The sequence below is a fragment of the Mauremys reevesii genome, linkage group 1, assembly GCF_016161935.1.
Source record: "Mauremys reevesii isolate NIE-2019 linkage group 1, ASM1616193v1, whole genome shotgun sequence".
In the NCBI taxonomy this organism is placed as follows: Eukaryota; Metazoa; Chordata; order Testudines; family Geoemydidae; genus Mauremys; species Mauremys reevesii.
Window position 1 is genome coordinate 353342194 of NC_052623.1, and position 22114 is coordinate 353364307.

Genomic DNA, 22114 nt, shown 5'->3' on the forward strand with positions numbered 1-22114 from the left:
TGCCCTGTTCTCTGCTAGCTTCGAAAATCAAACAGGACTGAAGGTGCGTGTGGGAGAGGGAGAGAGACATGCCTGGGCATGACACCTCGTTTTTCTCAGAGATGATTCTCCCTGCAAAGAGAAAGGGGAGACCAGAAACGTATGTCTCGTGAATAGGGGAGAAGACATTATATCCCATGGGCCACAACTTCCTGCGTGGCTGAGCAGGACTGGGCTGTTGAGGTCAAGGCCTGGGCATTGTTGAACCCAAGAGACAAAACAACCCAGAAGAAAAATGCTGAATGAGTCCCACCAGGCTGTTTGGTTGCTAGCTCAGGGCTCCTGTTTCCCAGAACATGAGGAATCCACGAGGAACTAGGGATGGATTATCCCAGCAGAATTCAGGCCTTTGCAAACCCCGTCAAGCCAATTTTCAAGTTCACAAAACTTGTCTGGGCTGGGAAGTCCCATGTGCTCACGGCTGTTTTTCCCCCAGAGGGCATCCAACTGCCAATAAAACACTGATGTGTTTTTCTAAGGAAAGGGAAGCCAGTGCCGTTAGAACATCCTCTCCCACCGCTGCCAAAAAAAGTGTTGACCAGAGTTATTGGAGGCTGGCATGGCAGTTCTTGCAGTACCACCCAAGCTATGCCCCTATCTCTGACCTTGTTACTTTCCATGTGTTTAGGGGCTGCCTGGGAAAGATGGAATTCCTGGACTGCCAGGTCGACCTGGGCGAGTGGGCCCTCCTGGCTCTCCTGGGCTGATGGTAAATATCTGGATTAATGAGCATTGTCAACGCGGGGATTAATAAAGGGAGGAAAACCCCTTTTCCAGTGTTTGAATATTTATTTTTCTCTCCTTCAATTTACAGGGGCTCCCTGGTATCCAAGGTGATCTCGTAAGTATTCTGAACAGCAAGGTCTCAGAAACTCAGCGGCACCCAAATAACCCTCACTGGATCCTGCACCATGCGGGCATGGAGGGTTGCACGGGCAACGGCCAAGTCAGTCGTGCAGAGCCGGATGGGGAGCCCCAGGGAACCCGATTTTTGCATTTTTTGGGTACTGCCGGGGCCAAATGACGCCTGCCCTATAGCCAAAACGAGGCCAGTGAGACGCATACAGCCAAGTGCCTCATCAGCTTGAGCAGGATCACGCCTGAGGCTGTGTCCATCTTTCTGTCCCTAGGGAGCATTGCACAGACTTTCTACCACTCAGTGCAGGGGACAATGCCTGTGACTTAGCCTTACCTGCACTGACATGTCGCGTCCGCTCACACTCGCTGGAGCTCAGTGATTGTGATAACACATTGGCTAAGTGCTTGTGATAATGTCTCCTGCCAGTGGCTGACTCCGGGGAGGATAACAGCCAACCACTGTAGCTCTCCCTTTGGCTCAAGGGCTTCAGTTCCCTAGCTCAAGGCCTGTTGTGTAAGTCTAGTGCATGGAATTGGGATAAAGGTACATTTATTTCACTCTGATACTTTTGTGTTTTCCTGTGAGAGGCATTTTCCCAGTGATTGTCATCACAGGGGGCCCAGTCACAGAAACCACCATTGCAAACGAACACCCACCTCACTCCATTCGGAGGGGTCATGTTGTCCAGGGGTGCTGCAGGCGGTTAGAGACAACGTACAAAAACTTTTTGTGCTAAATGCGACGGACGACAGAGAGAGAGCCTCTCTGCTTTCGGCTCTGTCGGTAACAAAACGCAAACCGTCGCTGTCACCTCCTGCCCCACCTCCTGCTCCTTGCTCCTCCCGCTTCTCTTCCCTCTTCCTTCAGCGAATTCTGCTTCGCAGCTGTTCGCTGGAGGGCTGGAGCTGGAGGGCTGCCAGGCAGGCTTCCGCTGAGGTAGGAGGGACGGGGGGCGGGGCGGCGGGGGTGGGCGCCCTGGCGGCGTCCCGCCCCGCCCCCCCCCCCCCCCCCCCACCCGGCCCCCCCCCCCCCCGCCCCCCCCCCCCCCCGGCCACGCCCCCACCACCCCGCCGCCCCCCCCCCCGCCGCCCCCCCCGCGCCCCCCCCCGCCCCACCCCCCCCCCCCCCCCCCCCCGGCCCCCCCCCCCCCCCGCCCCCCCCCCCCCCGCCCCCCCCCCCCCGCCCCCCCCCCCCCCCCACCCCCCCCCCCCCCCCCCCCCCCGCCCCCCCCCCCCCCCCGCCCCCCGCCCCCCCGCCCCCCCCCCCCCCCCCCCCGCCCCCCCCCCCGCCCCCCGGCCCCCCCCCCCCGCCCCCGCGCCCCCCCGGCCCCCCCCCCCCGCCCCCCCGCCCCGCCCCCGCGCCCCCCCGCCCCGCCCGCTCGGCCCGCTCGGCCCCCTGCCCCCCCCCCCCCACCCCGGGCCCGCCCCCTGCCACCCCCACCTTGGCCCCGGCTCGGCCCCGGGCTCCCCCCTGGCTCCCTGCCCGCCCCCCCCCAGCCTGGCCTCCCCGCCCAGCCTGGGCCCCAGCCCCGTGCCCCTCCTGGCGCGCTCTCGCGCCCCGCCCCTGCCTCCGGCCGTCCACGGCTCCGGCCGGGGGGGCCCACCAGCCAGGCAGCGGGTGGGGGCCAGGGGGTGGGGAGGAGAGGGGGCGGGGGGGGGGGCGGGCGGGCGTGGGGGGGAGGGAGGGGGGGGGGGGGGGGGGCGGGGGGGGGGGGGCAGGGGGAAGGGGGGGGGGTGGGGAGTGGGGGGGGGGGGGAGAGAGTGGGGGGGAGAGAAGGGTGGGGGTGGGGGGGAGGGGGGGAGGGGGGGGAGAGGGAGGGTAGGGGGGAGGGGGGGGGGGGCGGGAAGGGGGGGGTGGGGGGGGGGGGGGGGGGATGGGTGTCAGGGGGGAAGGGGGTGTGTGGGGGGAACATGAGGGGGTTGGGGGGGGGGAGGGAGGGAGTTGGAGGAGGGAGGAGGAGGAGGGAAGAACCGAGGAGGAGGATTTGAGAATTAAAAAGCTCATCACTGATGTTGTCCCTGTAGAGTGTGTATACAATGACCCACCACCCATCATAGGTCATGAATGGGGACTGAACATGTGAGCTACAATGCTAAAAGCATGACTTTCGACTGCCTGAGCAAAAGGAGTAACTTCAGTAGCTGGTAGCAGTAGTAAGCTCTTGTCTTATGTGCATCAGCCACTAGAGGGAGACATGTAATACACTAAATTAGTGGGTACGTGATTCCTATTGATGTTGGTACCACAAAGGAAGGAACCCTACTCATTGGAACCTGTTTAAGTTATCACTCAGTGGGCTAACAAAAATTTGTCATCTAATAGAGATGGATTTATAGTTTAGGATCCAACAAAATGGAACTGACGGCCTTGGGTTTATAAGTGATCACCTCACCTAAGGGATTGCGGGTTGGCAATGATTCCGTGAGCCAGTTTCTCTCTGTTATTTAACCCTGTGTGATTTATTTTAAATTCCAGGGACCTCCTGGATATCCAGGGCCAGCGGGGCCAAAAGGAGACAGAGTGAGTTCGCTTTACATGTTTCAATAGAAAAAGCCATTGTAATGCACTGCCCTCCTATTAAGGTGTGTATGTCTCACTGCTCTCTACTGGATAGAATCAGAACTTCTGAAGTGCATGTCACTGGCCCTATATGGCTGGTGGCGGATGGAGATTCTCCTCCAGCTCAGGGGCTAGAGGCCTGTACACTGGGAACAGGAGGTCCGAGTACCATCTCTACTGAGGCTGTGAAATTCCCAGTGACCATGGTGTGCAGCCATAATGTCAGCAGTGAGCTGCTGTCAATGGTAAGGGAAGCACAGCTGTCCAGGAGGTACAATCTATAAAATGAACGGAACCAGACGCAGTGTAACATTGGGGAAGGTCAGTTGTCTTGTACCCACGCACAGCTCCCGGTGTGCATTGTATGTGGACATTGGAGGGCAATGCAGACCTCCTGGCAGGTTTGTTAAACTGAGTCTCTAGTGAAGGTTAAGTCCTACCAGGGTCAATGGGAGAGGACTGCACAGGCATTAATACAAATCCCTGATTAATCTCACTCGGCTCAATAATTTCACAAGGAATCTAGCACTCTGCTTAATGGGTCGGTCTGCAGTTTTTGAGCATCACCTGTCAACTGTAGAATCGTAGGACTAGAAGGGACCTTGAAATGTCTTCTTGTCCAGTCCCGACTCATGGCAGGACTAAGTATTATCTAGTCCAGGGTTCAGCAACCTTTGGCATCTGGTCCGTCAGGGTAAAGCCGCTGGCAGGCTGGGACAGTTTGTTTATCTGGAGCATCCGCAGGCACAGAGCCCCTCAGCTCTCACTGGCCGTAGTTCGCTGTTCCTGGCCATTGGGAGCTGCGAGAAGCGGTGCGGGCTGAGGGATGTGCTAGCCACTGCTTCCCACAGTTCCCATTGTCCGGGAACAGCGAACCCCAGCCAGTGAGAGCTGCGGGGCTCCGTGCCTGCAGACGCTCCAGATAAACCAACCGGCCTGGCCCGCCAGCGGCTTTACCGTAACAAGCCGGGTGCCAAAGTTTGCCGACCCCTGATCTAGTCCATCCCTCACAGGTGTTTGTCTAACCTGCTCTTAAATCTCCAATGATGGAGATTCCACCACCTCCCTAAGCAATTTATTCCAGTGCTTAACGATCCTGACAGTTAGGAAGCTTTTCCTAATGTCCAATCTAAACTGCCCTTGATGCAATTTAAGGCCATTGCCTCTTGTCCTATCCTCAGAGGTTATGGAGAACAATTTTTCTCCCTCCTCCTTGCAACAACCTTTTATGTACTTGAAAACTGTTATCATGTCCCCCCACCTCACTTTTCTTTTCTCTAGATTAAACAAACCCTTCCCCGCCCCCTTTTTTCACTCTTCCCTCATAGATCATGTTTTCTAGACCTTTAATCATTTTTGTTGCTCTTCTCTGGACTTTCTCCAATTTGTCCACAACTTTCCTGAAATTTGGTGCCCAGAACTGGACACAATACTCCAGCTGAGCCCTAATCAGTGCAGTGTAGAGCAGAATTACTGCTTGTGTCTTGCTCACAACACTCCTGCTAATACAGCCCAGAATGGTGTTTGCTTTTTTTTGCAACAATGTTACACTGTTGACTGACTCATATCTATCTTGTGATCCACTATGACCCCCAGATCCCTTTCTGCAGGACTCCTTCCTAGGCAGTCATTCCCCATTTTGTATTTGCAACTGGAGGTTTATCTTTATTGAATTTCATCTTGTTTACTTCAGACCATTTCTTCAGTTTGTCCAGATCGTTTTGAATTTTAATCCTATCCTCCTAAGTACTTGCACCCCCTCCCAGCTTGGTATTATTCACAAACTTTCTATGTACAGTGGCAGAGCTCTGACCTTGCTCCCATGGGTCCTGCACTTCTAGGCGGTTTATGCTTAGCCTCAGTGGCTCACTGTGACCCTCCACGTAGCCCTTCTCTCTCTAGGGCCAGGGTTACTTACAGTCTACTGAGCCCTTTTCATCATAGGCTGCAAGGAGGTTGGTGAGAGAACTCCCACAGTCTCTTGTTCAGCCTCCTGTCCTGACAGGGACCTCACTTCCCCTTCCAGGAGCTGTTCCTGTAGTGGTGGGTTGGGGGGAACCCAGGCCTGCCCTCTACTCCGGGTTCCAGCCCAGGGACCCTAATGGTAGCAGTTGTTGGCAGCCAACCTTTCACTGCCAGAGTTGCTACATTTCCCTGGGCCACTTCCCCACAGCTCTCCTGCTTCTCCCTTCTTCACCCTTACCTTAGGGCTCCTTTAACGATAGTTTGAGGGTGTCTTCAGTAACCAGCCCTTCAGCCACACTTCCTCTCCTCTGGCTCCCTGGCTCTCCTCTGCCTGACTGGAGTGAGCCCTTTTTATAGTATCAGCAGGGCCTTAATTAGAGTCATTAACTGAATGGCCTCACCTGACTCTTTACAGGTTAATTAGAGTCAGGTGTTTCTCATTAGCCTGGAGCAGCCCCTGCTCTGGTCAGTCAGGGAACAGAAAACTGTTAATCCAGTGCCAGTATATCTGCCTTCTGCTATTCTGCTTTACCCAACTGGCCTGGGTCTATCACAGTACTCTCTATGCCAATCAAAATCATTGATGAAGTTATTGAATAGAACCAGACCCAGAACTGATCCCTGCAGGACCCCACTCGTTATGCCCTTCCATCTTGACTGTGAACCACTGATAAATACTCTCTGGGAACAGTTTTGCAACCAGTTTTGCATCCACCTCATAGTTGCTTTCATCTAGGTTGTATTTCTCTAGTTTGTTTATGAGAAGGTCATACGAGACCGTTTCAAAAGCCTTACTAAAGTCAAGATATACCACATCTACTGCCTCCCCCCACCCGCAAGGCTTTTTATTTGACAGGGTAACGCTATTAGGCTGGCTTGACATGAATTGTTCTGGATAAATCCGTGCTGACTGTCGCTTATAACCTTATTATCTCCTAGCTTTCTGCAAATTGGTTGCTTAATTATTTGCTCCATTATCTTTCCGGGTACTGAAGTTAAGCTAACTGGTCTGTAATTCCCCAGGTTGTCTTTATTCCCCTTTTTATAGATTGGCACTATATTTGCCCTTTTCCAGTCCTGTGGAATCTCACCCATCTTCTATGACTTTTCAAAGATAATCGCTAATGGCTCTGACATCTCCTCAGTCAGCTCCTTGAGTATTCTAGGATGTATTTAATCAGGCCCTGGTGACTTGAAAACATCTCACTTGTCTAAGTAATTTTTAACTTGCTCTTTCCCTATTTTAGCCTCTGATCCTACCTCCCTTCACTGCCATTCACTATGTTAGACGTCCAATTGCTACTAAACTTTTTGGTGAAAACTGAAATAAGAGTCATTTAGCACTTCTGCCATTTCCACATTATCTGTTATTCTTTCCCTTCCTCTGCATTGAGTAATGGGCCTACCCTGTCCTTGGTCTTCTCTTGCTTCTAATGTATTTGTAGAATGTTTTCTCGTTATCCTTTGTGTCTCTAGCCAGTTTAATCTCAGTTTGTGCCTTGGCCTTTCTAACTTTTTCCCTACAGGGATATTCATTCATTATATTCATTCATTGTAATTTGACCTAGTTTCCACTTTTTGTAGGATTCTTTTTTGCGTTTCAGATAATTGAAGATCTCCAGGTTAAGCCAGGGTGGTCTCCCGCCATATTTCCTATCTTTCCTATGCAGTGGGATAGTTTGCTTTTGTGCCCTTAATAATGTCTCTGAAAAACTGCCAACTGTCTTCAATTGTTTTTCCCCTTAGACTTGCTTCCCATAGGATTTTACCTACCAACTCCCTCAGTTTGCTAAAGTCGCCTTCTTGAAATCCATTATCTTTATTCTGCTGTTTTCCTTCCTACTATTCCTTAGAATCATGAACTCTACCATTTCATGATCACATTCACCGAAGCAGGGCTGGCTCTAAGCACCAGCATTCCAAGCTGGTGCTTGGGGCGGCAATCTGCAAGGGGCAGCAGTCCCTGTGTTTTTGCCCCCAAGCAGCACGCCGAATTGCCGCCGTGGATGGCGGGGGCCGTCCGTGTGCCATTAGGGCAGCTTGCGTGTTCCCACAGTGGTGGCAATTCGGTGGCAGCTTCTATGTTCAGCTGTCTGTGGTGATGCAGCTTCTGTCTTCCAGCTGAAGACAGAAGCTGCCACCAAATTGCCACCGCCGCAGAAATGCACGTGCCGCCCAATGGCACACGGACTGCCCCCACTGTCCGTGGCGGCAATTTGGTGTGCTGCTTGGGGCAGCGAAAACAGTACAGCCGGCCCTGACTGAAGCTGCCTTCCACTTTCAAATTCTCAACCAGTTCCTCAGTATCAGTCAAAATCAAATCTAGAACAGCCTCTCCCCTAGTAGCTTTCTTCACCTTCTCAAATAAAAAAATATCCCCAATACATTCCAAGATCTTGTTGGCTAATCTATGCCCTGCTATGTTATTTTCCCAACAGATGTCTGGGTAGTTGAAGTCCCCCATCACCACCAAGTCCTGTGCTTTGGATGGTTTTGTTAGCTGTTTAAAAAAAAAAAAGCCTCATCCACCTCTTCTTCCTGAACATAAGAATGGCCATACTGGGTCAGACCAAAGGTCTACCGACAGTGGCCAATACCAGTGCCGCAGAGGGAGTGAACCTAGCAGATAATGATCAAGTGATCTCTCTCCTGCCATCCATCTCTACCCTCTGACAAACAGGCTAGGGACACCATTCCTTACCCATCCTGGATAATAGCCATTAATGAACTTAACCTCCATGAATTTATCTAGTTCTCTGTTAAACCCCGTTATAGACCCTAGTCTTCACAACCTCCTCAGGCAAGGAGTTCCACAGGTAGACTGTGCGCTGTGTGAAGAACTTCCTTTTATTTGTTTTAAAACTACTGTCCATTAATTTCATTTGGTGGCCCCTAGTTCTTATATTATGGGAATAAGTAAATAACTTTTCCTTATTCACTTTCTCCACATCACTCACAATTTTATACACCTCTATCATATCCCCCCTTAGTCTCCTCTTTTCCAAACTGAAAAGTCCTAGCCTCTTTCACCTCTCCTCATATGGGACCCGTTCCAAACCCCTAATCATTTTAGTTGCCCTTCTCTGAACCTTTTCTAATGCTAGTATATCTTTTTTGAGATGAGGAGACCACATCTGTACACAATATTCAAGATGTGGGTTTATATTGGATTTATATCAATCCAATAAGATATTCTCCGTCTTATTCTCTATCCCTTTTTAAATGATTCCTAACATCCTGTTTGCTTTTTTGACTGCGGCTGCACACTGCGTGGACGTCTTCAGAGAACTCTCCACAATGACTCCAAGACCGCTTTCCTGATTAGTTGTAGCTAAATTAGCCCCCATCATGTTGTATGTATAGTTGTGTTTATTTTTCCAATGTGCATTACTTTACATTTATCCACATTAAATTTCATTTGCCATTTTGTTGCCCAATGACTTAGTTTTGTGAGATCTTTTTGAAGTTCTTCACAGTCTGCTTTGGTCTTAACTATCTTGAGCAGTTTAGTATCGTCTGCACGCTTTGCCACCTCACTGTTTGCCCCTTTCTCCAGATCATTCCTACCCCCAACCATGACATCATTCTTGGGTTTTTTACCTCTTTTATCCTCACCCAGAGACTTTCAACAAGTCTGTCTCCTATTTCCTTCTCCACCTCAGTCCAAGTGTGTACGTTTTTGATGTATAAGGCAACACCTCCTCCCTTTTTTCCTTGCCTGTCTTTCCTGAGCAAGCTGTACCCTTCTATACCAATATTCCAGTCGTGTGTATTCTCCCACCAGGTCTCTGTGTTGCCAACTATGTCATAGTTGTGTTTACAAACTAGCATTTCTGGTTCTTCCTGATTATTCCCCATCTTCTCGCATTCTATACAGACATCTCACTTATGGATTTGATTTTCCCTCTATGTTCTCTCCTGTCTCTCCCTGATCCCTGCTATAATGGCCCATGCTCTAGCCAGATTATAACCCTTCTCCCAGATCTCCATGCTTTTGACTTACCTGTGTGATTATGTCTCCTGCCCCCATTCAGGGCCGGTGCAACCATAGGGCGCTAGGATTTGGGGGGCGGCATTTTCTTCGGCAGCAACCGCGGTGGCTGGATCTTCGTCCACCCCGGTCGCCGCTGGCATTTAGGTGGAGGGAGCTGGGGCAGGGGAGTGTGGGGAGGGCCGCCTGCAGCAAGTAGGGGGGGGAGGCACGCAGGGGAACTCCCCGCCCCAGCTCACCCCTGTCCCGCCTCCTCCCCGAGCATGCCGTGGCTGCTTCACTTCTCCCGCCTCCCAGGCTCGCGGTGCCTAAGCTGATTGGTGCCGCAAGCCTGGGAGGCGGGAGAAGTGAAGCAGCCACGGTGTGCTCGGGGAGGAGGCGGGGCAGGGGTGAGCTGCTTCACTTCTCCCGCCTCCCAGGCTTGCGGTGCCAATCAGCTTAGGTGCCGCAAGCCTGGGAGGCGGGAGAAGTGAAGCAGTGACAACGTGCTCAGGGTGCTCGTGCTTGTGCTTGTGCGGGGAGCAGGGGTGAGCTGGGGGGGGTGCCTCAAGGGGGGTGCCTCAGGGCAGAGGGGGGGAGCTGCCGTTGGTGGAGGGGGCACAGGGGGGGAGGGGAGGCGCAAGGTGGAAGTTTTGCCTAGGGCGCGAAACATCCTTGCACCGGCCCTGCCCCCATTAAACCTAGTTTAAAGCCCTCCTCCCTAGGTTAGCCAGTCTGTATCCAATAAAGACTGTGTCCAGTCTGTCAATGAAGTTGTTTGCATCAGCCTTGTCCTTTGGGGATGGTAGTTTATAGGCCTGCCTGCCTGTCTGTCAGCCTCTGGAGCAATAGAGTAACTGACTGAAAAGCGAGGAAGTCGGGACCAGCTCCTCAGCTGGCACGAATGGGTGAAGTTCCATTGAAGTCAATGGAACCCTGGGGACCTACCCCAGCTGGGAATCCGGTCCTACGGGTTGCTGGGTGTATTGTGTACAGAGCAAGTTCTCAAGGTTTCCTCGGATGGAAATCTGAGCGGAAAAGCTTCCTGACGCCCCAGTCAGCTGCTGAGTGTGCTGCTTCCTGTTGTGCAGGGGGAACCGGGCTACGTGCTGGGAGGGGTGGAAGTGATCCCTGGCCGAAACGGACAACCAGGCTCTCCTGTGAGTAAACACATGACATCTGGTATAACCCACCTCCTTTCTGCTGGCGACGTCTCCAAATGGATAGATCTCACAAGCGAGGCTGCCAGGCCTTTAGTATTATCTGTAGTCTAATAGCGGCCAAAGGATCTCTTAGGATTGTGCTAGTCACTGTACATGCATATATAGCACAAGACAGACCCTACACCAGGTAGTTTAGGATCAAAACAGGCAAAATAGGTGCACCGAGGGAGAAAGGGATGCAACATACGAGCTGGCTAGATCAGTGCTTTCCTTTTCCTGGGAGTCTCCTGTACAGGTGCTGGTGACTTTCCTTTGAGTCAGCACTAGAGGGCACTGTGCTGCTGGATGTGGTCTCTAAGGCTCTCATGGGGCTTTGTGTAAGATTAGGGTTGTTAACTCCCACATCCTGATGAAGTACAGTTTGGATAACTGCTCTCTGGCTTCGGAAAGTCTCCCCCTTGTCATTTCAATGAGATACGAAATCCTCCTTCATGTCCTGGCCTGAGCTGCTGGCAGTGTTGTTGTGTGCTATTAACCAGCTGCTGCCTTTCACCCCAGGGGTGGCAGCATTTCAGTGCTGGGTGCATGGATCTCAATGTGTATGTTCTAAATAATCTTCTGCCCGCTCAATGTTTTCTGCTGTACACTCATCCTCCCTTTACACTGCAGCCATCCTCTGTCCTCTTGAGAGCAGGGTTATGGATTTCTTTCCTTCAGTGTCTCTCCGTGCAGCTCAGTGATTGGCCAGAGAGGTCCCCACTGAGTGACATGGCGCACTTACCCTGCTCAGCTTTGCCAGGAGTGGGAGTAAAGGTCACTGGGGTAGAGCTTGTGTCTCTCAAATGTTTGGCTTGAATCATTTCAGGGGCAGAAAGGGCAGCCGGGAGTTCCTGGAGCAGCAGGACCGCCAGGGCCACAGGGACCGCCTGGGATGTCTGTGAAGGTGCGTGTGACTGTGAACTAGCCATTTGTCTGCATTGCTCCACCATAGACATCTGGGGGTGTGTGCTCAATGTGGGGTGACTAGGGGGGTTACCCTTTTCAAGGCAGGGGGAATCCACATCCCCCCGGCCTGTCACACAGCGAGGGATCAGGCCTCCTAGACATCTGCAAATTAACCCTGTGCCATTGACACCAATGGGGCTTTACTGGTGACGTCTGAGTGCAGGATCAGGCCCCTCTCTGTACCCTGACCTCTCGTCACAAGACAATGGGGTCCAACTGCAGCTTCAGAGGACCTGGGGGCCAGTTTGAATGCAGCCTGGGACAGGAGTGAGTGAAAGTTGTTACCATCTAGAGGTGGTTCCATGGCTGAGGGGAAATATTTAAGCCCAGCTTGCAGTGTGCACAGTCCAGTTGTCAATAGTTGCCTCCCTACCCAGCCACCTCCTAGACAGTTTAAACAGAGGACAATGGCAGAGTGGGGCTTGAACTCCCCTCTCAGCCCAAGAGGTGGTCTCCAAGTTGGCTCTCCGGGGTGGAGACCTCTGGGCTGTGCAGTGTAGCGGAAGCTCGTATTGCAGCTATTCTTGTCCTGGGGGTAGAGGGCTTTGGCCTCTGGGACCGTCAGCCCCAGCACTGAATTTGCAGAAGGAAACAAAAAAAACCATCCTGGCACCTGCTTTGAACTGGAAGGAGAGCACAGGCCAAGCGGTGAATCCTGCAGCATCTTGCTTGGGTGCAAACATGGGAGGCGGCTCCCCTCACATGCGTGGGGCAGAGCGATCCCAGTGGGGCAGACTGCAGCCCGGATTGCTTAGATCTTCAAGAGGAGGCTCCAGCAGAAGGGGAGGGGGCCCTGAGAAGGAAACAAGATGGCTCCTGTCTTGTTCTGAGGCTGTATCATTCTCTGTCCTCTGTTTCAGGGCGAGCCTGGAGACGCAGGTCGTAGAGTAAGTAGCTGAGATTTACTCCTAGTTTCATCCCCTGTGTGTCTGTCTGTCAGACCTGAGGAAGAGCTCTGTGTGGCTCGAAAGCTTCTCTCTCACCAATAGACATTACCTCACCCACCTTGTCTCTCTAATATCCTGGAACCAACATGACTTCAACTAGACAGCATGCAACATGTCTGTCTGTCAGTCTCAGCAACTGACTGATGGCCCTGCATTTTATTTTTAAGCTGCCTAATGGATTGAATACATGCCCCAGTGATGCTCAGCCTGGGACCTATCCAAGAAGAGACATTTCCTTTTTTTGGTCCCCTCCCCTCTCCCCACACTCCTCCTCCCGATCCCTGATCTGTCTGGTGGTGCTAGTAGTGTTGCTTTGGCTACTGGTCAGGAGTAGAGGTGTGTGTGTGTGTGTGTGTGTGTGTGTGTGTGTGTGTGAGAGAGAGAGAGAGATATGCAGGGAGGGAGATGCCCAAGTAGCATAGGCCTACAACCATCACTGGCCACAATAACACAGTAAGTCAAGTATGATTCTCCCCAGTACCACTGGTCTCTGCTGCAGCTTGTGTCCTGAAGCAGGCTGCAGGAGTCTCTGGGGTGTCGTTGTATCCAAAAGATTCTTTAATGCATGAGCATTAATCACTGAACATATGATTGATACTGAGGGTGGCTCCTGGAAACCTGCAGTGGTGTTCTAGGCCGTGAGAGTCTCTCATGCATTATACAGGGGCCTCGAGGGAAAAGCGGCGCCAAGGGCGACAAAGGAGATGCGGGAGAGACCGTGAGTACAGACTGGTGCTGAACTTTCGCCAATAGTCGCTTTGGGCCAGACGGAGCCTGTCAGACGCAGGCCATTGCTTAGGGTGGGGTGGAGAGCAATGCATCCTGGAAAATGTCATTGAGGCGTAGTCGGCAGGACCCACACCCTGTTTGCTGGTTAGCCATGGGTCACGCGCCTGGAATTTATTTACCAGGTAACATAGATACTAAGAGTCCAAGGTGAGAAGGTTGGGAATGGGTGAAGAAAAAAGGTTACGGTTTGTTGTTTTCCGTTTGTTTATTTTCAGTAAGGAAACTAGAACAAAGGGAAAGGCAGGATGAGTAAGCTGGAGACGTATGCTAAACTTCCCAAACTAGAGTTAGAAAACCTCTGTGCTCTCCGTGGCCTGGAAGCTGCAGTCACAACTACAAGGGGATTGGAGCTGTGCTCATGGAATATGAGAAGCAGCAGTTAGAGCTGGCCAGGAGAGAGGCCCAAAAGCTGGAGGTAGCGGAGAAAGCCAAAGAGAGGTGCCTCGGGGTAGCGTCACCCTCCCCTCTGTGGAGGGCACAAGCGTTCACTGGCTAAGATGCTGTATGAGCTAATTCCCAGCACTCTGTGGGGCCTCATTTTTATCATGTGCCTTGGCACTAGCCCTAAATGCCTTGGGTGTGACAGGCACTGCATTGAACCAGATTCTCTTCCTCTCTCGCAGGGGAAAGCCGGTTTGCGTGGCCCCCTCGGGCCGGATGGTGCTCCTGGAATTCCCGGGCCAAGGGGAGAAAAGGTCATTACTCGTGTAATATGTCTTTACTTTTCATCTGCCCAGAGGGAACAGAAATAGCCGAGTTGCCGTAATGGCAGGATGTACCGTGTGCAAGGATGGAGAAGCGTCACCATGGTTCCCCCTGCTCCATGGACTCGCTGCGGCCAATATCATGGAACAGAATAGACATTGTCTGTCTAGTCAGCCTTCCCTGTTCCTCTGACTCATCTCCTCTCTGTGCATCTGCATGGTTTGGCCACTGCAGATGCCAGGGCCTTCTCCTCTCCCATGGGATGGCCTCCTTTGGTGTCCCTGCCTCCTTTATCCCCATCCTCTTTCACATCTCACCTGAAACCTCTGCAGTCCTTTTTTTTTTTAAACTTAAGCCAACCTTATAAATACAACTCTGTAATGCTGAGGCTACATCACCAGACACTTCTCCAGACAAAATGGTCCTGCATTAAATTGCTGGCCCCCAGTGAGAGTTCAGAGATGGTGCTGTAGATTGGACTGACTTCAGTTACAGTCTCGCCTTTTCTTTTCGTTTTTGTTTTTTGTTCCTTTCTCCCTTCTCCCTCTGGAGTGTTACCTTCACTTAGGCTGTGCTTGTTTTTCAGGGGGAGGCAGGGATCGGCATTCCAGGCACACCTGGCTTTAAGGGAGCAGAAGGAGGAAAGGTATGTTTAATCTTTGCAACCAGGTTTGTACATGTGCAATAGGCAACCTCTGTCCTTCCCCTTTTCCTTCACACTCCAGATTTAGTTTTTTGGTTCAATCTGTTAATAACTACATCTGTCCTTGTAGTTCTATGGCCTCGGTTATGCAGAAGGTCCAACTAGATGATCACAGGTTACGTCCATACTTAAAGCCAGGGGTGTGATTCCCAACTTGCCTAGATATACTCATGCTAGACCTCTCTGAGCAATATTTATCTGCTTTCACATGAAAATTTCTATAGTTTTCAGTCAGAAAACCTAAATATTTTGGCTGAAACTGAAATATGTCAAATTGGACATGCTGCCACATTGCCTCATGTCCCCATTCTCCTCTATGGGTTGAGCTCCCCAGAGTGACTACATCTCCCAGGAAGCACCGTGGCCAGGGACTCCCATGATGTACTTCCTCCTGCCCCTAAAAGGGGAGATCATGGTGCATCATGGGAGATGTAGCCCTGTATTCAAATTTCTGCCAAAAAGTGAAATATGTATTTTCCCCCCCCCGTTTTTGAAAACATTTTGTATGGACCCTCCTGCTTTTTTCCACCAGCTCTAGTGGGAAGGCTAGTGCAGACAAGGTGTTAGTGGCCACCAGCATTTTTATCCTGGTGTTTAGACCGTCTCTCATTAGGGTGGGAGGACTCAGTGACTTAAACACCATCAGTACTGGGAACCTTGGTGCCCAGTGTGGCTACTGCAGTAGAACTAAACCAGGAATAGCAAGGTCTTTGGCAGCAAAGCCCAGTGGAGATGCAGCCTCATTTGTCGGACTCGGACTGGATGTTGTTTTCTCAGAGGTAGGAGAGAATTTCCCCAGGCTGTGAGCACCATGTGGCTGCAGGGTTCCAGCTTGAGGAGGAGTCAGTATGAGCTAATTAGCATCTGATCTGCATGGCATTAACGCCCAAACACTGGTCCCAATGAGCAGCTTGAGCCTCACGGCCTGTACTCTGGGGTGTTCCAGTGGGGCTGTAGAGAGGGACGGCACCTAGGCCATGGAACAGAAGTGGAGCTATTCCACAGTGTTCGCTGCAGCCTGTCCAGCACCTGGCCTCCCCCTCTGCTAAGGGAAATGGTTGGTGGCAGATCCACCAGTTCTACCCCCAAATCCCTGCTGTGCCAGGCAGTGCCTGGAGTTCCTGTTCAGCCGGATTTGTGGCACAAAAATCCTGCTTGGGCTTCCAGAACCCTGCCCTTTCCCCTAAACACCTGGTAGGGATTGCTCTGTCCTTGCAAGACGCCTGTGTCTTCGCTGTTTGATGGAACTGGATTTAGCAAACTGTTGGGGGTGACAATCTAATAGGCGAGGGACGGGCATTGCTGAAAGCCCTTTGTAAATAGCTGGATCACAATGGAGAGGTGTGGTTGAAACTCATGAAACTGCTGCTGGGGTTGAAAAAGGAGAAAAACACTGAAGAATGGTGGTGATGATGAAGAGGACAGGAGCCAGCAATGCGTCCCAGAGGCTGAGCTCTCCTCTCTCTCTCTGTTTTTCAGGGGGAAATGGGACAACCCGGAGCACAAGGACAAAAGGCGGGTATCAAAAACACTCCTCCAAGCTGACCTGTGCTAGGGTGGTTTGGAAATGGGTGGTGGCCTTCTGACGGGGAAGGTGGACGGACATCACTTGTGGCATAGAATACAATGACACTACCCAAATTCAAAACTGGTGAAAGGAAATCCTTCTTCACACAAGGCATAATTAGACAGTGGAACTCCCTACCACAGGATGACATTGAGGCCAAGAATCCAGCAAGACTCAAAAAAATACTGGATGGGTAGAAACTGGTCATGAATACATTTTAGGCTGGAAATTAGAAGGAGGCTTCTACCCATCAGAAGAGTAAAGTTCTGGAACAGCCTCCCCATAGGAGTAGTGCGGGGGCAAACGACCTAAGTAGTTTTAAGATGGAGCTTGATACATTTATGAATGGGACTATATGATGTGGCTTCCTGTGATAACAGGGGATTGGACACAGTGACACAGAGATCCCTTCGAGTCCTGTATCTTATATTCCCATTTATGCGGCTAGCCAGAATATCCAGGGTTGCAGTAGTTAATGCTAACATCCATCCATTTTTTGAAGACAGATTAAAACTCATACTTCAAGTCTTAACCTCTAACTATTAGGGATTAGTGTAACCCTTCTGCCAGGCCGAAACGATAGCAGCAAGGGCCGGGTTCAATACATAGGGGTCCCTTCCCCACAACATAATGCAAAACCAGCTCGAGCCCCCACCCAGTGACCTGGGAAAATCTTACACACACCCCTGGGCGCCTCGAGGAGGCAATACTTCCCCTCTCGCAAGCACAGAGTCTTGGTGTAGCAGAAAAGGTTTAATACATGATAAACAACAAGCATTAAATTGGGAAAATACCTCAGCTAGAGTTCATAGGTCAAACCGTGAGCAAAGACCCATCCCAGCAAATTGGGCCATGTCCTTCTCTCGGGGCCCTTGAGTCCAGCAACCCCCAAATCACCCACAGTCCCAAAAGTCCCACAATCCAAAAGTCTCTGTCCTGGGTCAGTGCAGCCCCAGAGTTCAAGAGTCTCTCTGCAGAGGTCCCCCTCCCCAGCCTGGGTAGAAAGGGGCACCTTACGTGGTTTCGGGGCCAACTGCCCTGCCTCTTCATGGGGTTCTGCTTCCACTAGTCGTCCCCGCAAACAGCTCAGCTCCGCTTGCTCTGTGGGCTGCTCCGCTCTGCCAGCTGCTCTGGTCCACCAGCTGTCCTGTGAGCCACTCCAGCCGTCCTCGCGAGCTGCTTGGCTCCACTCTGCTCTGCTCCACAGTATGGCTTCAGGCTCCCCCACTCATTAGCACAGTACTCAGTGCTCTCAGCTCAGCAAGTCCAGCTCTTCAGTGATTTCAGCTCTTAGTGATTCCAGCTCATAGTAGGGGAGCCCCACTGCCAGTGAGTTCAGCTCAGTAACCTGTATCTAGATTCTTAAGGGAATTAAAAATTAACTCTGATGTTCCACAGTGAAGAGAGGCACAGGTGGAACTGGTGCTGCTGGCTCACACAAGAAGCCTGCACCACCCAGTACAGATATCTGTCCCCAGCCTCTCTTCTTTCAATGGGTTTTGGAACCCATGTGCCCCATCTAGTAAGCGCTATCCAGCTGACAATGAAACCCCCCATCACAAGACAATTTTGTAGTTCCCCATTTACCCAATCAGGGTGACAACATTTCATTCCTCCTGCCCCAATAACAACGAACTTGGGGCTCCCACAGCTGTGAAAATAACCATCCCATGCTGCTTTGCGGTATGCTAAGTGGGGTGGGAGTGCCCATGCAAATAACTGAAATGCTAATACGAATACTTGAAACTTCCACTCTGCACTCCCCATAATCTACCACCAGATGTCAGGGTAGAGCTCATCCTGACTCTGCTTACATTAGGATGAGTCTGAAAGTGGGGGACAGATTACCCCACATCTTCCTAACGTCCAGTTTGAATGCCATCCTCTGAAACATCTGGTGGTCTCTGCTCTGATCCAGCCTGGGATTTCCTAGGTTCCTGGTAGTGTTGCCAGGCATCCAGTTTTTGACTGGAATGCCCAATTGAAAAGGGACCCTGGTGGCTCCGGTTGACACCACCAACTGATCCGTTAAAAGTCCTGTCAGCAGCGCAGGGGGGCTAAGGCAGGCCAACACCCCCAGCCGGAGCCCTCCCCCCTTCTCACACTCTGAACCCCCTCAGCCCCAGCCAGGAGCCCCCTCTTGCACCCCAAACCCTTCAACCCTGGTCTCACCTGAGTCCACACCCCAGCCAGAGCACTCACACCCCAACCCCCTGCCCCATCCTGGTGAAAGTGAGTGAGGGTGGAGGAGAGCAAGCGATGGAGGGAGGGGGGTGGAGCAAGTGGGGGCTGTGCCTCAGAAGGGGCGGGGCCTTGGGGGAGGGGGTGGGGCAGGGGTGTTCAGTTTTGTGCGATTAGAAAGTTGGCAACCCTAGTTCCTGGAGGAGGCTGGCAAGGTGAAAGGTGTCTGTAAAGGCATATTAACCTGTTATCCTGTTCAGCCACAAGGCAACACACTTTTTTAAAGCTAACCTCCGCCATTGCTGGCAATGCATTAAAGGATCTTTTAGTAAACACATCTGGTGTGTCTTGCTCTGAGAAGGGAGCCCTGTAGCCAGGAGCGGCTCCAGGCACCAGCGCAGCAAACACGTGCCTGGGGCGGCAAGCCACGGGGGGCGGCCTGCCAGTCGCTGTGAGGGTGGCAGGGAGGTGGCTTTCGGTGGCATGCCTGTGGGCGGTCCGCCGATCCTGCGGTGGGGACACCGATGGCACGGGACTGGCGGACCTCTTGCAGAAACGCTGCCAAATCCGCATGACCAGCGGACCGCCCATAGGCGCGCCACCAAAAGCCACCCGCCTGCCTGCCGTGCTTGAGGCGGCAAAAAACACAGAGCTGCCCCTGTCTGTAACCAGTCCATATCTAGTACAGAACCCTGACCTGCTGGTAAGCCGCCCTACTGTGTACAAAGTGTACATGAGACAGGCCCCTCACAAATGGATGGCAATGGTGGTTGGGGAAGTGACGCGGGGTGAGTGGGGAGGATTTTGCCACCTGAGGGTGAGGAAAATGTTGATGCATCAGCCTGTGACATTCGCTGCTGGACAAGGATCAGGGAGTCGAATACTGTGATTTCTTGATGTAATAAAAAAGCCCTGAGAGTGGCTTAGGTATGTGAAAGATAATCAAATCTATAGGCATGAAGTGCTCACCTCCATGGGCTGGGAAGATCTCCTGGCCCCTACATGTAGCACTGAACGAGTAGCTAAATGCACGATTGAGTGAGCAGTTGCCCTCTCCCTGAAGCATGGGACGTCAGCCACTGCTGTAGGCAGGACACCGAACCTAACTGGCCAATGGTTGGGTCTGGCTAATTCATTCTTCTTATCACTGTTTCTCTTCCATGCCTCTCCAGCATGAAGTGGCTTATTGCTTGGAGAGGATTCTGCAGAGCACCAGCTCTGGGAGACAGACATATGACTCACTTCAGACTGTCTTGTCTAGCTAATGGAGAACTTGCTTTCTAAAGAACTGCCCCTCCAACACACAATACTGCTTGCATGGGGAAAAACGCATGTGCATGTTTATAACAATCCATGGGAACTGGGTATTTGCACATGCAAACAGCCATCTAATTTGCCCTTTGCATGTGCAATCATGGTACTGTGTACACAAATGTGGGCATGCACTTGTATGTGCATTTTTGTATGTGCATTTTTGCATGTGCAATTGTACCTCTTTAAGAAAAAAAAAGGTGTGACAGGGTGTTTTCTGTAAGGGGTCTTAGGCCTATAACTACTGGCGTTTTTAATTAGCTCTTTCTGGGACTGACTACATGGGACAGTCAGGGAAATCACATTTTTGTTGTTGTTGTTTAGGGTGAACCAGGATTGCCTGGAGGAGAAGGACTGACTGGCCCAAAGGTAGGGTTTGGGTGAACCAAAATCAAAGTTTAAAAAAAAAATCCTTGAATTTAGAGCCCAAACTTCCTCCTGTAAAATGGGACCTCAATCTCAGCTGGTGTTACCATAATACACACAATATTGTGAGAATTAATTATTTGTCTGGCTCTTTGAAATCCTCACCTGAAGGGAAATATATGAATGCAAAGTCTATTGATATTAAAACAAAGATATTTGTCCTCTTGCTTTGCAAACTCCTCGAAGGAATATCCAAAGCTCTTTCTCCTGCAGAGTGCAGGGTTTGCATGTTTGTTGGTTGATATTTCATTGCAAATGGATCTTTATCTTAACAAAAGCATCTTTCATTTTCCAGGGTAAAAAAGGCCAAGCAGGTGTCAAAGGGGAGAAGGTGAGAGGGGTCCTTAAACTGATAGAAATAAATGCTGCTTGGACATAAGAGAGGAGAGAGAATAGGCCTGATTTTGCTCTTGGTTATACTGGTATAGATTAAAGATAAAGTTGGTGGAGTTACACTGGTCTAAAACCAGTGTGGTTGGCAGCAGAATTGAACCCAATATCTGAGGGGTCTTAGCCTGTTGAATGTGTATTCAGTTTTCTTTTGAGGAATATTTTCTATGCATATTTGTTGTTTTACAGACCCCCAAAGCACATTCCTTCTGCACTTTCATTTAATTATTAAATCAAGGATCAAAATAAAATTGGGCATTTTTATTAGCATTTGCAGCTAGGATAAAAATAAGCTACCAGTCCTCATGCTTCAGGACATGGGCTCATCACCAGCTGGGGACAGGAAGATATCTCCCCTGCAGGTGACTTCCTCTGCAGTTTTGAGCACCAGCCTCTGTCAAAGAGACACTGAAGTAGATGGACCATTGGTCTGTTCTGGCAACTCTTGTGCACCTAATACCCTTATGTATTTTCTGTCGCTTGCAGGGGGAACGTGGAGAAATGGGACCGAAGGGACTTCAAGGAATTGCTGTAAGCCGATCAAGTTGCTTGACAAGCTGCTGTCAGAATGAGCCTGCCTGTAACAAATGGAACCATCCCAAACCCTTTCTTGATGAGACCATCGCAGAGCCAGCTCGTTTTAGATATTGTGGTGCCTTTGGAGCCACTTTCAACAGCTCTTGCAAATATTGTAGTCTCTGTTTGGCATCTCCCATTGCTAGAGATGCTCAACCTGGCTCTCATTTACACGAATGTCCCTTTACGCCATTCTGGGTAAAGAGGCATTAAAGTGGGCCTTTTACCTGCCAGAATGGTGTGAAAGAAATATGGTATTAATGAGAATTAGGCTCTTCATTAACGTGAGTCTGCAATGGGTGCATTTAGGGTGACCAGATAGCAAGTGTGAAAAATCAGGACTGGGGGTGGGGAGTAATTGGCACCTATATAAGAAAAAGCCCCAAATATCAGGACTGTCCCTATAAAATCGGGACATCTGGTCACCCTAGCTGCATTCAGGTTGAAGACTAGCCCCATCCCCTTTTAGCCTCCTGGAATGGCAGTGAGGTGGTGAGATTTGGGTGTCGCAGAGTTTGATTTAGGTTTACTACTGACTGGCAGATCTCTCTCTCGCCCCCAAAAGCCCTTAGAGTGGGGGCTGGTATGGGTGCCTTCTGGTCTTGTAGTCAAACTTCTTTCAGTTAAAAATTGGGTGGGAAATCTCATGAGAACAGAATTTCTAATGAGATTTGCATGTGCATGTGGATCTGGTTGGAGGTCCCTGAAGAAGAGCTACTCCATGGCGTAGGGCTGGGCTTGTGTTGAAAAGCCCAGTAGTGGGCCATAGAGTTTACCGCTTCTAGGTCGCCCTATTCAAATTGGGCCCAGGTTCGTGATCAATGTTCCCATCTGATGGCTGAGGGGTCGTCTATGTTCCAGGTGCTGGTGACCTCGTTCCACTCCCCAATGGACGAGTTTTCATGGCATTAGAATCATCATCACGTTTAGCTCCCTTTTGGGGGCAGTCTTATCAGAGA

General features: G+C 51.1%; 1 protein-coding gene across 1 annotated transcript in view; it reads left to right on the top strand.

The window, feature by feature from the left end:
• LOC120380075 (collagen alpha-1(VII) chain-like) overlaps positions 1–22114 on the top strand; it is a 68487-nt gene that overhangs the window by 40124 nt on the left and 6249 nt on the right. The window contains exons 27-39 of the mRNA XM_039497604.1: positions 668–748; positions 854–880; positions 3374–3418; positions 10484–10552; positions 11421–11498; positions 12421–12447; positions 13172–13225; positions 13920–13991; positions 14588–14647; positions 16184–16219; positions 20088–20132; positions 20485–20520; positions 21066–21110. Coding sequence (XP_039353538.1) covers positions 668–748; positions 854–880; positions 3374–3418; positions 10484–10552; positions 11421–11498; positions 12421–12447; positions 13172–13225; positions 13920–13991; positions 14588–14647; positions 16184–16219; positions 20088–20132; positions 20485–20520; positions 21066–21110 — 675 coding nt within the window. The remainder of the gene's footprint in view (positions 1–667; positions 749–853; positions 881–3373; positions 3419–10483; positions 10553–11420; positions 11499–12420; positions 12448–13171; positions 13226–13919; positions 13992–14587; positions 14648–16183; positions 16220–20087; positions 20133–20484; positions 20521–21065; positions 21111–22114) is intronic.